The sequence below is a fragment of the Sinocyclocheilus rhinocerous genome, unplaced genomic scaffold (assembly GCF_001515625.1).
Source record: "Sinocyclocheilus rhinocerous isolate Xijiao unplaced genomic scaffold, SAMN03320098_v1.1 scaffold2012, whole genome shotgun sequence".
Classification (NCBI taxonomy): Eukaryota; Metazoa; Chordata; class Actinopteri; order Cypriniformes; family Cyprinidae; genus Sinocyclocheilus; species Sinocyclocheilus rhinocerous.
In genome coordinates this window covers 279,301-296,394 of record NW_015650320.1, presented here as the reverse complement: position 1 = coordinate 296,394, position 17,094 = coordinate 279,301, and the positions used below count along the sequence as shown (strand labels likewise).

The window sequence follows — 17,094 nt, the reverse complement described above, 5'->3', positions numbered from 1 at the left end:
TCAGCGCCGGCGCCGCCACACGCTCACGTCATGATACTGTCGTGAACGCGCGTCCACAAGAGACGCAGTAGAAACGAAAAAATGCAATATAGTATTTATTTTCATTTCATTTCATTTATTTACTTATAAAGCACAAATAAACACAACAAGAGTTGACCACTGTGCTGTACAAAAGAGGAAAGGTCAAATAAAAAAGAATAATAATAAATATAATACACTAAAACATAAGTTAAAATGAGACCAAGAATTATAATTAATTAAATGCAAGAATAAAAAGATGAGACTGTAGCTTTGATTTAGAATCATATACAGAAGATGCGGATCTCACAGATAAGGGAAGACTGTTCCATAACCTAGGACCGGCTACCGCAAACGCACGGTCACCTTTCAACTTCAATCTTGATCTTGGATATGACAGAGTAATACTGTCTGAGGATCGCAAACATCTGGCAGACCTATTCACATTTACAAGATCTGACAAATAAGAAGGTGCCAGACCATTTAAAGACTTAAAAACAAAGAGCAACATTTTAAATTCAACTCTATAACGCACTGGCAACCAGTTTAAAGACATTAAAATCGGAGTAATGTGTTTTCGTTTACGAACCCCTGTTAAAAATATGGCATTTTGAACCATTTGAAGCCTTGACATAGTGGATTGGGGTAGTCCAACATACAAGGAGTTACAATAGTCCAAACGTGATAAAACAAAAGCATGTATGACTCTTTCAAGATCTTTAAAAGATAGAAAAGATCTAACTTTTGACAGAAGTTTAAGATGGAAAAAACATGACTTAACTACTGAGTTAAAATGTTGGTCAAACTTAAGGGAGGAATCAAAAAGAACTCCCAAATTTTTCACCGTTGGTTTGATATAAGAGTTTAAATGACCACAGTTAAAAGTTGGTTTTCCTTTACCCACAGAGGGTCCAAAGACAATTGCTTCCGTCTTTCCCTCATTTAAATGCAAAAAATTTTTAGACATCCAAGATCTTACATCAGCTAAGCATGCAAGCAATGTTTCTAAACCATTCTTGTCATTGTGTTTTAAAAGGTAAATAGATTTGGGTGTCATCAGCATAAAAATGAAAGGACACTCCATGCTTCCTAAAAATTGAACCTAGTGGAAGCATGTACAGTGAAAACAAGATGGGAGCCAAAATAGAGCCTTGAGGAACACCAGAGGTAAGAGGAGCTACAGATGAAACAGCGCGACCAATGCCTACTGAAAAAGTTCTGTTACTACGATAAGATCTGAACCAGCTCAGGGCACTTCCTTGGATGCCCACACACTTTTCAAGGCACGATAAAAGACAACTGTATTGAATGCTGCACTCAAATCTAAAAGCACTAAAATTACTGAGTTCCCAGAGTCAACAAGTAGCAGAATGTCATTTAATACTCTTAAAAGAGCAGACTCAGTACTATGATTTTTCCTAAATCCAGACTGGAATTTTTCAAGAGTATTATTTGTTTCCAAAAATGTCTGTAACTGTAATAACACAACTCTCTCTAAAATTTTAGAAATAAAAGGTACACTTGAGACTGGCCTAAAATGCGATAAACCAGTTGTATCCAGATTAGGCTTTTTCAACAGAGGTTTCACCACTGCATGTTTACAATAAGCTGGAACAAACCCAGAAATAAGGCTCTTATTTACAATTGCAAGAATCCAGGCCCCAACACTATCAAAAATCAGTTTAAAAAAGTGGGTAGGAACAATATCAAGAGCAGATGTAGTAGGCTTGAGTTTGACGACTGAATCCATTAAACCCTGCATGGTAATCGGCTCAAATGAATTAAAAAACCTAGTAGGAGTCAGAAGATCTGAAGAGTCATCAGTAAAATAAATAATGGACTGTCTAATTGCTTCTATTTTTTCCACAAAAAATCTTCACACAAAGTTGAAGACTCTGCAAGACCGATATTGCCTGTTGGACTAAAAACAGAATTCAAGATATTAAACAAAGTCCTAGGACTATTGGTGTTTTTGGAAATTATCACAGAAAAATAGTTAGACTTGGCAGCTTTCACAGCTTTTTGATATTTTATTAAAGACCCCCGTAGGATTTCATAGGACACTGTGAGTTTATCCTTTTTCCATCTACGTTCTGCTCTTCTGCAGACTTGTCTTAGACTATGAGTATTACTGTTTAGCCATGGTTCAACTTTGTTTTTTTTTTGTTTTTTCATTCTCATAGGGGCAACGATATCTAAAACATTGGTGCACAAAGAATTAAACATGTTAAGAAGCTCATCCACATTTAACGTATTAGCAAGATAGTCCACAGGGAGCAAATGACAAGCCTCATTGAATGCTATAGAAAAATCATCCACAGAAGTTGGACCAAATAGGCCAACACGTGACCATTTTGCAGGTCTAATGATTTCAGTAGTATGACAAGAAATATCAACAGTAAACATAATAGGCTTTAGGGCTGTGCGATTAATCGAAATTGAATCGAATTCGCGATTTGAGACGTTGCGATGTGGAGTCACAACAAACATGAATATTAAAGTCCCCAACAATTTAAATTCTATCAAATTTAGGTGTAATACCCCCTAAAAATTCAGAGAACTCAGCAATAAAGTTTTTATTTGTTTTTGGTGGACAATAAACCACTGCCACCACTAATGAGTTCATCAGATCCAATTAAAAAAGTTGAACTTCAAAGCTTGTGAAAGCGTCCGTTTCTATTATTCGGCAACAACAAATTTTTTAAAAACAGATGCCAGTCCTCCGCCCAACCAGACAAACGGGGAGAATTTAAAAAGTTATAACTAAGAGGAGTAAGTTCAGAGAAAGGACTATCCCCAACAGAGAGCCAAGTCTCAGTCACAAATAAAAAGTCTAAATTGCCAGAGTTTATAAAGTCGTTTAAAATAAAGGTCTTGTTTCCCAGCGATCTGGAATTAACTAAAGCCATTTTGATTGAAGATGAGTCACCAACCATTTGCGAGACGGAGTGTGATGCCCGACACAGTGGACGAACATGATGGTAATCCACCCCACCGCGCCGTAAACGAGGTGAGCGACGCCGAAGAGGCTGCAATGACGAGTCCGCTGACAGATGAACGATCCATTGATAAGGAAATTCCAGAGAACGCCGTGAGATGTAAAGGCCGCGATCCAACTCTGCACAACAAGCGTCCAGACGAAGTTGACAAACCAGTCGAGAAGCCAGGCAAGATCTTAGCCTAACAGCAATGCCTCCCGCTTTCCTCTCCTTCTACGCCGTTTCCTCCAGGAAAAGGCACACGGCGCAACCATACAGGTACGTTCATCAGGAGAGGTGGAGGTGGTAAGCTGAAGCTCGGACCAGTCACATCCTTATTTGAGCGAAGCGTTATAGTAGATCTAATATTAAGCAGCATCTGACGATCGTATATTAACAGTGTAGCAACATTTTGACTTATTAAAGTCAGAAGATGTATAAGCATAGACAGGCCAAGAAACAAACGAAGAAAGCGGAGAAACAGACGGCATGCCATTGACATCGGCGCCATCTTGAGAGATCAGTCTTCACACTCAGAGCGGTGCTGTGTGTGTGCCAGGATTGTGATCATGTTTTAATCTTGCTTCACACAGCAGAATTTTTTTTGAAAATGTACAAGAAACCCATTAGTCATCACCATCTTTTGCAATATAGCATTTTACATGGAGCAACTCCTAATAATGGTGCAAATGCCTCACCCCTTGTTTGAAAACATATGTTTGTTGGGTTTAATCCACATAAAGAGAAACAAAAATCTGACTGAATCCAGATGATTTAAAGCGTTTAAAACAGAGTTATTATTGTTATCTAAAAATAAAACCATAAAAATCTTCTGATAATTTTTTTTTAAATTTTAACATTTATGATAATTAACAATAAAATAATCATGACACGGATCTGATTTACCTTTTCTGACCCGCTTCAGCTCTTAAAGTCTCTATAATGAGCTGAGGAGTTGAATCGGGTGTGTGAGATGACGGAGACAGTGCTGCTGCTTCAGGACAGTTTTGAAAACCACTGAATTTCAGAGACATGTCCTTAAATCGGACTCATATATAACAAATACTTACATGCACGCACAGTTTTAAGGCAGCTTTAATTGCCTTTTTGGTAACGTAGTGACGTAACTGACAACATAATTACGACATTGCATGCTCATAGTTTCTTTTGCACTTTTATATGAAATTATACAGGCTACTGTACGTGCCGCCAGGACAGGAAAATGTTTTTTTACTGACATATGGCCTGACAGCATCTCATCTGACCGCAGTTCACTGCTGTTCTACTGAAGCTCCTCGACACCTTTTTGCGCTCGTTTGAGTAGCTGTAATGTGGCAGCAATACGTCACTGTAATACACCACAGCGGACCAAAAATATAAATATAATGACTGACTCAAGCCCTAAAAAGTGAGCGCACGCTTTTGACGTGCAATTTTGAGAACACTAAGGAAAAAGCATGTTCTTTTCGCCTGTTTGGACACTTCAGACAGATGTTTGCACTGCCTGTTTGGTTTATCTGTTTACACGTTCATTACGTCAAAAACACACACACACACACACACACATTTATATATACTGTATATACATATATATATTAGTTGCAAAGGTAACATTTCTCATTTTTGTATAGTTTAAGTTGAAGTACTAAAATAACTATAAACTAAATAAACTAAAAACTAAAACTTAAGAACTGTACAGACATTTAAAAAACAAATACAAATATGACAAAAAAAACAACAGATCAATTTCATATTATTTTTTCATATTTATTCATTCTCAAATTATTTCTAATTTCGTGAATGCTCATGTCATAATTCAACATACCTAAACTTAACAACAACCTTACTAACTATTAATAAGCAGCAAATTAGGAGTTTATTGAGGCAAAGGTCACAGTTAATAGTTAGTTAATAGTCAAAACTGGGCCCCAAACTAAAGTGTGACCCTACTTTATAATTAATGGTCATTTTTAAAGGCAGTCTTCAATTAAATAATCCAGAAATGGTTTTATTTTCTGTACAGAGCTGCATCTATCAGGCTTCAGAGTAGATCATTATTTAGTCTTGTAGCTGTAGAGGAAACACAGATAAGGAGCGCTGACTCAAACACTTCTTACCATCAGCCACCTTCAGCTGCAGGTCCTCCTGCGTCTCTGCGTCTCCGCTGCGCTGGATGATCTCCACCTCTTTGAAGTAGTCCACCATGGCCTGCTCGTCCAGAGAGTCCTGGGAGCTGCAGCGCTGGTACGGTGCCTTACCTGAGCCTTTGCACCGCTGCACATTGTACTGGCCGGTTCTGCGGCTGCGGGAACACAGAGACAGAGACAGATGTGAAATACACCAAATCATCACCTGAAATGCTTTATTCACATTCCAGCAGTCAGCATTCACGTTCAGACCAGCTCTCAAATCCCAGTGCAGCAGTTCAGGCAGACAGACAGATGATCACAGGTCACAGACACATAGGCCACCCTAACACCAGCACTTCTCTGTTTGCACTGGACTCAGTGAGTCATCAGCATCTGATAATAGTTTGGAGGAAATGCATTTTTAACGAGGGAATCTTTGAGATTGTAATGATAGTTTCTGTTGACTGATATTCATCACCGAGAGCTCAGGGCCTCTTTACAATCTGAACACCAAGATTGCATGTTTTTTTAAAAATGTTTCTTACAAGACAAATATTACATGGCTCATCAGGCTCAATATATTTGTTTCATATTTATTATTAAAATCTCAAAATGATTAATTATTAAAAAATGTAATTTTAATTTTATTCCATTATTTATTAAAATGTTATTCCACATCCTGTGCAGTGTTGTCCTCCAAACAATGTCCAATGCAAACACATATAGTCAATGTATCTATGCTATTAAGTACCATTACCATTTTTCTTACCATTTTTAAAGTTGAAGTTAAATTAAATCTACATTAAAAATGATAACAAAGAAAAGCTAAAAACTAAATGTCAACTGACACAAGGCAGGAGAAACACGCATATGCACTCATCTGAACATCGTAATTATATTACATTTATACTCCATTACAATAGTCCCTTTACTGTTACTGCTTCATAAAAAAAATACCAGTATTTCTGTTAAATTGAACCAATTTAAACCTAAATGACAAATTGTCAAAATGTATCTTTTAGTCATTTTAATGCACTCTTATTGTATTGCGCTTCGTCTGTCTGATGTGCATGAGCGCGCCGGCACTAGTTCAGTGAAGTTTAACACACGTGTCTTCATGCAAAATGTAAATAACTGCATGAGTTACACACTGAAAAAAGCAGCCGCTCACTCAGTGTCTTCCGCTATATCATATGCAATTTGTCCACAGAAATGTGTTATTCACCACTGTAATGTAACCAGCGGATGTTTTCTGTGCACAGAACTCAGATGCGATTAATTGATAATCAAATTAGTTGATTATTATTGATTTAATCAATTAGTTATTGCCGCACTAACTAAAATAAAGAAAACTGTGCTTCAGATTTCACATATGAATAAGTTAAGTGAAATCTTTTAGGGGTACAATTCACTGAAAAAATCATGCTGAGAATGTAACAGGCATTAATTGAAGTTAACTGTTTTTTTTGGTGCGAGAAACCTTGACTAGCATTATACTGTAAGTAAGTGGACTTTAGGGGGAAATGCTACAAAAGGGCAGAATACTGGAGCCTCTTCTCATTCGATGCATGACACGGCAGGCACGAAGAGTCCCGCTGCTCACCCCACCAGAGGGAACAAGTCAGGAAGAGCGAAAAATAAGCCTCTGTGCTATTAGGACATAAAGATGCTATTGTCAGGCTGGTTGTGCGGGGCAGGACACGCAGAGCGCTCCCATGGTTTAAACAGGCTGCTTTATTCCCTCTCAGGATGAACGTATGAATAAACGCTCAAAGCTCAGCTGCTGGACACGAGAGCTACTGGATGGCATCAAGCAGTTTTTGTTTGAGATTTCAGTACAGTGAGGCTGTAAAGAGGGCAGCGGCTCTCACTCGTGTGGGAAACGGTGAGCGAGCAGAACTGTGCTGCCAGTAACTCTCCAGTTTCTGGGTCACGGCCGCTTTAGGACTGAACCTGTAACTGTGCATTAGCGGTCAAGTGCTTGAGTAAAAGTACAGATACCCTAATAAAATATTACTCCAGTAAAAGTATTGAGTACTCCTTTTCAATTAAAAGTAAAAGTACAGTATTTGATTTTTTATGTACTTAAGTATTAAAGGGGTCATATGATGCTTTTTTAAAGATCATTATTTTGTGTATTTGGTGTAACAGAATATGTTGACATGCTTTAATGTTCAAAAAACACATTATTTTTCAAATACTGTACATTATTGTAGGTCCTCTATGCCCCGCCTCTCTCAAACGCTTCGTTTTCTACGAAGTCCCTCCTTCCGACAAGCGCAGTCTGCTCTGATTGGCCAGCTGACCCAGTGCATTGTGATTGGCCGAACACCGCAAGCACTCGTCGGAAATGTAACGCCCCTTACCATAATCGCGAGATTCATCTTTCAAAATAAATGTAAAGACAGAGCCCGAAAGGGGAACAGAGTCGCGTGACAGACACAGTGATGAAGCTGGTATGTGTTTGTGATGTGACCCTCTCTCTCGCTCTCTCTCTCGCGCTCGCTCTCGCGCTCTCTCTCTCTCTCGCTCGCGTCTTAACTTTGATAAAGAATGTCTCTTTGGTTTTGAGACTTTAGTCTTTGCAACTTCAGGGATCTTATCTATGCACAATCAGCTTGTAACACTCCAAAGAGAAAGGAAAACTTGAAATCGCATCATATGCCCCTTTAAAAGTAAAAAGTACTGATCAATGAATGCTTATTGTTATTTTAACTTGCATACTTTTATATTTAATAATTTTATACTATATATTTTGTATACTCTTACTGCCAAAATACCAATACCAACATATAGTATTTAAAAATGAGGAAAAATAAAATGTGTTGACAAACAATATACTGTAAAAAGGGCAAAATGTATAAAATGTTAAGAACGCTATGCAAACATACTAGGTTGAAAGACTCGCTCTGACCGGATCATCTGAATCAGTGAGTTGTTTGGAGACTCGCTCTGAACGGTTTATTTGAATCAGTGAGGTGTTGTCTGGGGACTCGCTCTGACCGGATCATTTGAATCAGTGAGGTGTTGTCTGGAGACTCGCTCTGACCGGATCATTTGAATCAGTGAGGTGTTGTCTGGAGACTCGCTCTGACCGGATCATTTGAATCACTGAGATGTTGTCTGGAGACTCACTCTGAGCAAATCATCTGAATCAGTGAGTTGTTGTCTGGGGACTCGCTCTGAACGGTTTATTTGAATCAGTGAGGTGTTGTCTGGAGACTCGCTCTGACCGGATCATTTGAATCACTGAGATGTTGTATGGAGACTCGCTCTGACCGGATCATTTGAATCACTGAGTTGTTGTCTGGAGACTCACTCTGAGCGAATCATCTGAATCAGTGAGTTGTTGTCTGGGGACTCACTCCGAACGAATCATCTGAATCAGTGAGTTGTTGTCTGGAGACTCGTTCTGACCGGTTCATTTTAATCAGCGAGTTGTTTTCTGGAGACTCGCTCTGACCGGATCATTTGAATTACTGAGTTGTTTCGCTCTGAGCGGATCATTTGAATCAGTGAGTTGTTAACTGGAGACTTGCTCTGACTGGATCATTTGAATCACTGAGTTGTTGTCTGGAGACTCGCTCTGACCGGATCATTTGAATCAGTGAGTTGTTGTCTGGGGACTCGCTCTGACCGGTTCATTTGAATCACTGAGTTGTTGTCTGGAGACTCGCTCTGACCGGATCATTTGAATCAGTGAGGTGTTGTCTGGAGACTCGCTCTGACCGGATCATTTGAATCAGTGAGTTGTTGTCTGGAGACTCGCTCTGACCGGATCATTTGAATCAGTGAGTTGTTGTCTGGGGACTCGCTCTGACCGGTTCATTTGAATCACTGAGTTGTTGTCTGGAGACTCACTCTGAGCAAATCATTTGAATCACTGAGTTGTTGTCTGGAGACTCGCTCTGACCGGATCATTTGAATCAGTGAGGTGTTGTCTGGAGACTCGCTCTGACCGGATCATTTGAATCAGTGAGCTGTTGTCTGGAGACTCGCTCTGACCGGATCATTTGAATCAGTGAGGTGTTGTCTGGAGACTCGCTCTGACCGGATCATTCTGGAGACTCGCTCTGAGCGGATCATTTGAATCAGTGAGTTGTTAACTGGAGACTCGCTCTGAGCGGATCATTTGAATCAGTGAGTTGTTAACTGGAGACTTGCTCTGACTGGATCATTTGAATCACTGAGTTGTTGTCTGGAGACTCGCTCTGACCGGTTCATTTGAATCAGTGAGTTGTTGTCTGGAGACTCGCTCTGACTGGATCATTTGAATCACTGAGTTGTTGTCTGGAGACTCGCTCTGAGTGGATCATTTGAATCAGTGAGTTGTTGTCTGGGGACTCGCTCTGAACAGTTCATTTGAATCAGTGAGTTGTTGTCTGGAGACTCTCTCTGAGCGGATCATTTGATTCAGTGAGTTGTTAAATGGAGACTCGGGCTGCGTTCCAGTTCACTTTTTTAATGCCCTTCACTCGCTAACTTCCCTCCATCTCATTTACTCGGATGTATGTCATTGATTACATTGCATGAGTGCCCACTACTGGCGGAACCCTTGGAATGGGCTGAATTGTAACATCCTAAGCCACTTAGAATCCACTATGGAGTTGGTTTATTGTTTACGTTTCCACTTACGAATTTGTTTGGTGCAGCATTCTATATGTATATAGATATGCTTGGGCTGTTATAAATGTAAAAAAAATCATTTATATACTATAGAGTTGTTTGGGGTTGGGATCAATTAAACACAATCTGCGATGACGCCATAGTCATGTTGCATTTTGGTCTACAGAGCGGCCTGAAGTGTGCATATGAAGCAGACTTGCTCCCTCGGTCAAAGTCGAGGGCATGTCCACGTAAACTTCCCTCGTCCACTTGAAGTGGAACGCACTTCAAAATGGAGGCGGGGATTCCCCCGAGGGTAAGTGCTTAGGGAAGTTCGCGAGTGCGTGTCTAAAAGTGAACTGGAACGCAGCCTCGCTCTGACTGGATTGTTGTCTGGAGACTCGCCAAGGCCGATATATCGGCCGATATTTGGCATTTTTCAAATATCGGCATCGGCCGATAAGTTTATCTGTTTGGCCGATGCGTTCGTGGCGGGACTTTTATTTTGACAGCGTGCCAAACTTTTATTTTGACTGCGCTGAGAACGGCAGCGCCTGAATCGGACCCCTTTAAGTGCAATAAGCCTTGACAAAGAACTCGATCTGCGATGACGTCACAATCGTGTTGCATTGTGGTCTATGGAGCGGCCTGAAGTGTGCATATGAAGCAGACTCGCTCCCTCGGTCAAAGTCGAGGGCATGTCCACGTAAACTTCCCTCGTCCACTTGAAGTGGAACGCACTTCAAAATGGAGGCGGGGATTCCCCCGAGGGTAAGTGCTTAGGGAAGTTCGCGAGTGCGTGTCTAAAAGTGAACTGGAACGCAGCCTCGCTCTGACTGGATTGTTGTCTGGAGACTCGCCAAGGCCGATATATCGGCCGATATTTGGCATTTTTCAAATATCGGCATCGGCCGATAAGTTTATCTGTTTGGCCGATGCGTTCGTGGCGGGACTTTTATTTTGACAGCGTGCCAAACTTTTATTTTGACTGCGCTGAGAACGGCAGCGCCTGAATCTTACAGTCTATGGCCTGAACACAGTGCTCACATGTTCGCTGTCGTCGTTAACAGTTCTGTCCACGTACAGAAGTCTGTCTAATAATCAGATAGAACAGTTAAACAAAGGAATTAAAATGTATACAAAAAAAGTATTATAACGATTGCTTTTATATTGTTAGTAACAGAAAGGCAAACATTATAATACTTTCTCGTTTTGCTGTCAGCATTCAGCAAATACGCATTTATATAATTTAAACAAATCTTTGAATGACTAATGAACATTTAATTTCAAAAACCTTGCAAACTTAGTCGAATCCAGTTGTGAGATCTTGTGAAGTGTGCATTTGTATCCTGCACGATCTTGTGTTCTCTGCGTCGGTCCATGTGAATTGTATACGGACAGGAGGAGAGTTCAGCTTCACTGGAGACGCGCGATCGACAAACTTTAAACTCGTGATTTCAAATTATGCTGCGCTTCATGCTTTTGCCCACTGTCATATTCATGTTATTTTCACTGTGTGCTGTATGTAAAATGAGTGTTACCTTGGCTTTATTTGAAAAAAAATGTGATTCCCAAAGCACACAAACTTCCCAGAATACTGTGTCCCCTGTTGGTTATAGTGTTTACTTTCTTTTTAATTATATTTTTGTTAAATATTTGTTTATTTGTGAAAAATACTTTGTCATTTAAAGTATAAGCATGTTCATTTTACACGTATTTTTTTAATCCATTTTCAAATGATTTTAAATAAAATAAATAAAAGAATATCTGCTTTATATCGGCCATCGGCCACCCTGCTTTCCAAGATATCGGCATTGGCTGTCAAAAAAACAATATCGGTCGACCACTAATTTGAATCAGTCGGTGTGTTCTAAACAGGATATATCGCCCTCTGAAGGGCACTTCGGAGTGAAAACAATCATGACCGCCATATTGAAGGGTCGTTCCAAACCGAAGTGCTCAAAGCTGGCCACTTCAAAGGGCCCTTCGGAATGAAAGATTTCGAAGAGTACAACTGATGGACACTTCGGCCCCCCATGATCCTTTGCGCTGATTCTTTCCATGATGACGGCGCCTCCGTGTGGGCACGGGATGATGACGCAGAAGGGCACTTCAAGAAACAGTTGTTTGGTCCCCTACACCCTTCAACCCTTCGAAGCTCTCACTCCGGAGGGTAAACCCCTTTGAAGGGATTAGGGCATAGGCATGAGCCCTTCCGAATGGAACGCAGGGAGTGAGTTGTTAACTGGAGACTCGCTCTGACTGGATTATTTGAATCTTTCTGTTTTGCTTAGTTTTTTTTAAACACCAAACTTCAAACTCCTCTATGCCGCTTTTTTGATGATTCCTGAAGTGAACTTTTGCCCGTTTGGTGATTAAATAAACTGTTTTAGACCTCCGCTTGAACTGAACACGACACGTCCGCTGTGTGATACCTGATATACCTGCGAGTTCTCCTAGACGCGGTGCTTTCCCCGGTGTGCGACTGTCATATTTTGTTATTTTGATTAGATAATCATCACGTCTTCTAGAATAGAAGCAATTAAAGTGTGTGAGTATACACAAAATATCCATATGCATTTCAATGCTATGGCCTTTGTGTAGATATTTAAAGATGGATAGTTAGAGTGTGTTCATTCCAACATCTACTAATGCATTTTTAATTTTGAAGTTGCTTCTGATTACATTAATGTACTATGAAATAACTTTAATGATCAATATATAATTAATATTAATAAATATTAGTCATGTACAAAGTATGGTTCAGTACTTTTTTTTTTGTTAAATAAGCACTATTTTAATTTTCGTTCAGTATCCATTTTAAAAACTATCGGTAGATTAATCGGTATCGGCCAGTGTGGTCCAACCTAGCTATCGGAATCGGTAAAATCCACTATCGGTCGACCTCTAGTAATTTTATATGAAAGTATATAGCTAACTGTGCTATGCACTCCTGCCATAACACACTAAAACACAGGCAAATAAACACAAAGAATTCAAAGTCTTCTATTATGATAGTGTTATCATTACACGAGGCACAGCACAGCAAGTGATTCCGGGCATCACTGCATATTTCAGTTTCACTTTAGCTCCCCAGTCTGGACGGCATGCTGTCCTAACGCTTATCAACCACACCTCAAGATACTGCTCACAACTGCTTAACCAATAACCAAAAATCAGGAAAAATATTTTTGTCAAGGCCACACGATGATCAATCATCACTGTCACTTTGGAGTACTCATGTCTGTTGGGGTCTAGGGATAGGAACAACAGTACAGATCAGAAGTGTTATCGGTTCTTGAACATCAATCAAACACTCCTGTGTGACCTCCTGCACTGCTACTGAATCTACAGCACCTCAGCAAAGAAACTATCACTAGTTGTGAGTTTGCAGACTAAATAAAAACTGCAATGCTAAATAACACAAAGATACTAAACAGACGACACATTATCAACACTGAACCAGGTCTATTTACTTGAAGCCTGAACACTCTTAAACCACTCTTGTTTAACTGAAATCCAGGGCCTTTACCCATAAGGTGTTTGGCAGGACTTCCTTTCCTTTCCTATAGAGCCATGATTCTCAGTGTTTTGTGGTTTCTTCCATTCATTCTGCACAAGTGATACATCTATTCCTCCTTATACTGTCTCTTTACTGAACACAAAAGCAAGACAAAACCATAAAAGAGTTGAAATAGCACCTCATCTGTGCTTAAAAGACCCCATTACATCTCTTAATGTGTTCAGTGTTTGTCCTGTGCTGAAGGGCCACTGGGGCCAGACAAATCAAAAGACTTGCCCATTTATTTATTTTTAAATAACCAATAGGTATTAATTGCAGACATGAAGCATTACTTCCTAGTCATTTTCAGGGAGAAGGACATGCTTTGATGGAAGAAAGAGTGTTTAATTGACAAAAATGTGTGCACAGTCATTATATTGCTCTGTACTCCCAGAAGAGAAAAACATTTCTAATATCTACTAAAAGTTGCTTCGTCAACATTTAAGAGTGCACCACTAGCATATAGCAACTACCAAATTTAACCTCATGGACGTCTTTAAATATGAGAAGATCCCATCCAGCCAGAACAAATCAAACATTTACTCTTTAACAAATCACACTTCTTCACATTGGTTGAGGTCAAATAAAAGTAGCTAATATTGACATGGATCTCAAATGAAAGAGAGGAATGTTTTTTTCCCCTTGCATTTCTTCAGCAACCTTTCCTGTGTCATAAATGCTGACGACGCTCGGTTGATGGTTTAGCTATTAACCGTGGGGAACGGAGCGCTTCTCTCAGTGGACTCTACATGCTAAAGGTCAGACAGCACATATCACAATACAAACGAGTGAAACCCGTGCCCTCGGCCGCAGATAAAGAAAGAGAAAGAGGACAAAAGGGTGAAGCGTCACTGTATTTCTCGTTTTACATACACAAACAAAAGAGGCAGAGCAGCAGACAAAACACGAACACAACGTGTGTCCCTACACTGGCTCACGGTCTAATGCAGGCATCAGGCTGAAGTTCTGCTGTTAGTCTCAATGGAGTCGAGTCAAGGGGCAAAAGCAATGTGGGAGTATGAGCTGCTGCTATGACGACCAAAAGTACATCTGTGGAATGTGGCTGCTTGGAGACGCTGAGAGGCCATGTTGCGTTTCAGACATGTGCATTCACGTTCAACTGATGAAATCAGGCTAAAAAGTGAGCTTCTGAATCACATTTAACTTGCATAATGCAATGCATTCGATGTGAAACAGAATATTCATCGCAATATAATACAGGATGGTACTTGAATTAATTTTCACTTTAAACCTATATTGCATATGGAGGTTATTAATGCAATTAATAAGGTAGCCTATTTATTAATTATGAATAAATAAAAAACAAAACATAAGTATGTAAGCAAGGACAGAACGCAAGCATATGCGTGTTACATAATTCAGTATTTTTAGCTAAGCAGAATCGTGACTATTTCTAATCTGGTGTCACTGTTGGCCAAGTCTAAATCTATTAAAGTTGATGTAACATCAAATTCATTTAATGCATTTGAATGAACAGCACATTTTCTTAACCGTTTACCACATGTTAGACGTAGTACTTAAACTTTTTTTTTAACTATATTTGGTTTTGTTCAAAGTATTGTGAGAGTGTCGTATCGTAAAATCATGAGTGAATTGTTACACCCTACATTTTAGTGAATACATTTGTTATTTGTTAAGTTAATAGTAAGAAATATTTGTTCCTAGTCATTTGTCTTCCATGCATGTGTTTGTGTGGGCAGTTGTTAAAATACATTTGTACAACTGTCTGCATAAAAATCCCCGACTCCACTTTCCATGTGTGTGAAACTCCTCAGAAATTAAATATTAAATGAAAACTCAACCTTACAATTCATTTGCTTTGTGTTTAATGGAGAATAAGATTCCAATTTCCACCAAGCATTTACATTTAATGGATAATCAACGCAGCCGTATTTAATAATGACAGTAAAGTTTAGTTCCAACCCTAATCAAACACACCTGATCCAGATAATCAAGGTCTTCCAAGCAGGTGTGAGTAAAAAAAATACACCGTCATGTACCGTGAAACTGGTATAATTTTGAAAAATACCGTGATATAAATTTGTGGTCATACCGCCCAGCACTAGTTGGAGCTAAACTCTGCAGAGCTGTGGTCCTCCAGGAATTGCGTTTGAGACAACTGCAGTAAAGTGACATTTGCATTGTAGGGTTCAGCATTGCTCGACTCAGCAGCTGGTCTCTTGGGGACGCAGATGATTTTAGCGTTTTTAGCCAATCTGGCGGATCGCACTCCTCTACAGGAAATAAGTCTGTTTTTGGCTATGGAATATGAGTTGGGCTTCCTGATCCTGTGGGACACACTCTGAAATCCTGCTGCTGTCTCCATAGGAACGGCTCAAAATCTGAGTTTGGCCAGACTTGAGTCAGAGCTGAGCTGAGGAAACACAGCGGTCCCATGCTGATACACTGGGACTGTGGAGTGTGACGTTTACTCTGTTCAAGAGCCGGGGAAAACAGATGCATGAGTGTTTGATGCTAGTTTATCACATCTTCAAACCATCTCTCATAGCCGCCTAAGAGTTTACAGGTCTAACTATTTCCTGCCTGCTTTTGTTTCAGTGCTTCCTGCAGGAAGAATTTAAAGCTGATTCTCAATGACAAAACTGATATTTTTATGACATATTCCAATTTACATAAAACACTTTGAGATTGCTTCATACGAGCATGCACATATCACACATAATCTCAGCTTTTATTACGTTCAGGTGAATTTTCCAAAACAGACATGGAGGTGCACAAGATCTGTGTGCTGTGTCAATGGAAAAGAGATAAAGGCCAGGCTACAATAACACTTGTTGATTCTGTACAGTTAATCTCGGTGTGTACACTACTGTATGTGTTACTAGCTAACAGAGATGTCTTCATAGTCATGTTGTTGATTGGGCTCTGAGCCTGCTGAATGTCCAGCACCCATCAGAGACATCATCATCACACACAAAGTCCACAAAGCATGCAGCACACACTGAATGAAATATTCATTATGCAATGGTACAAGCCACACAGGACGGAAAGTCAAGCGACGTTTTCCAGGTCAGCACAGGTTAAACCATCCAACACAACAACGCAGTCATCCTCTGATCATCTGCATGATGCACACAATGTCATAGGACAGTTCACAGTTCACGGATCTCATGAACTACATCTGCACGAAGAGACAACGACACCACAATAACCTGATGATACTTTACATTCATTACAGTGATGCCTAAAGGAGGGCGCACACTGGATCACACAGAGTGTCCTTTCATCTCAACACAATGTTTTCTAGGAGTATACACTGGCTACGAAAATCCACGCCACACAGCTCCACTCACATCGTTTTCCATTAAAGGCTCTGTATGTAATTTGTATATTTTTGTTTTGACTACTAAAGCATAAAAATACCGTAATATGTTTGCAGACATTTAAGAAACATGATAAGTTTCTTAACGCTACATCTAGTTATTCTGCTTTGAAATGTGCGTTCCGTGTCGGAATGTCTGTTTATGTTTTGGTCTGTGTGACTCCGCCCACTGCCAGTTCACCCAATAGTATTATGACACCCCAGGTTGCCAGTTGGTGGAAAACACAGCACACTGCAGCCATGGAAGCGAACAAACGAACTGGGTCAGAGATCACAGATTCTACTCGACCCCGGCCTCAGCATCCATCAAAAAAACACAATGACAAGAGGCATATTAAATCTAGAGCCCGACCGATATATCGTTTTGCCGATATTATCGGCCGATATGAGCCTGTCGCCGATATATCAGTATCGGCGAATATGCCGCCGATATGAAAA

At 39.9% G+C, this 17,094-nt stretch overlaps 1 protein-coding gene across 2 annotated transcripts in view; it reads right to left on the bottom strand.

The window, feature by feature from the left end:
- Positions 1–17,094, bottom strand: part of arhgap18 (Rho GTPase activating protein 18) — a 44,234-nt gene that overhangs the window by 22,051 nt on the left and 5,089 nt on the right. For both annotated transcript variants that reach the window (XR_001636718.1, XM_016516618.1), the window contains exon 2: positions 5,114–5,298. Coding sequence is in view for 1 of the 2 variants with exons in the window: in XM_016516618.1 (XP_016372104.1) it covers positions 5,114–5,298 (185 nt within the window). In the remaining variant the exon portion in view is untranslated. The remainder of the gene's footprint in view (positions 1–5,113; positions 5,299–17,094) is intronic.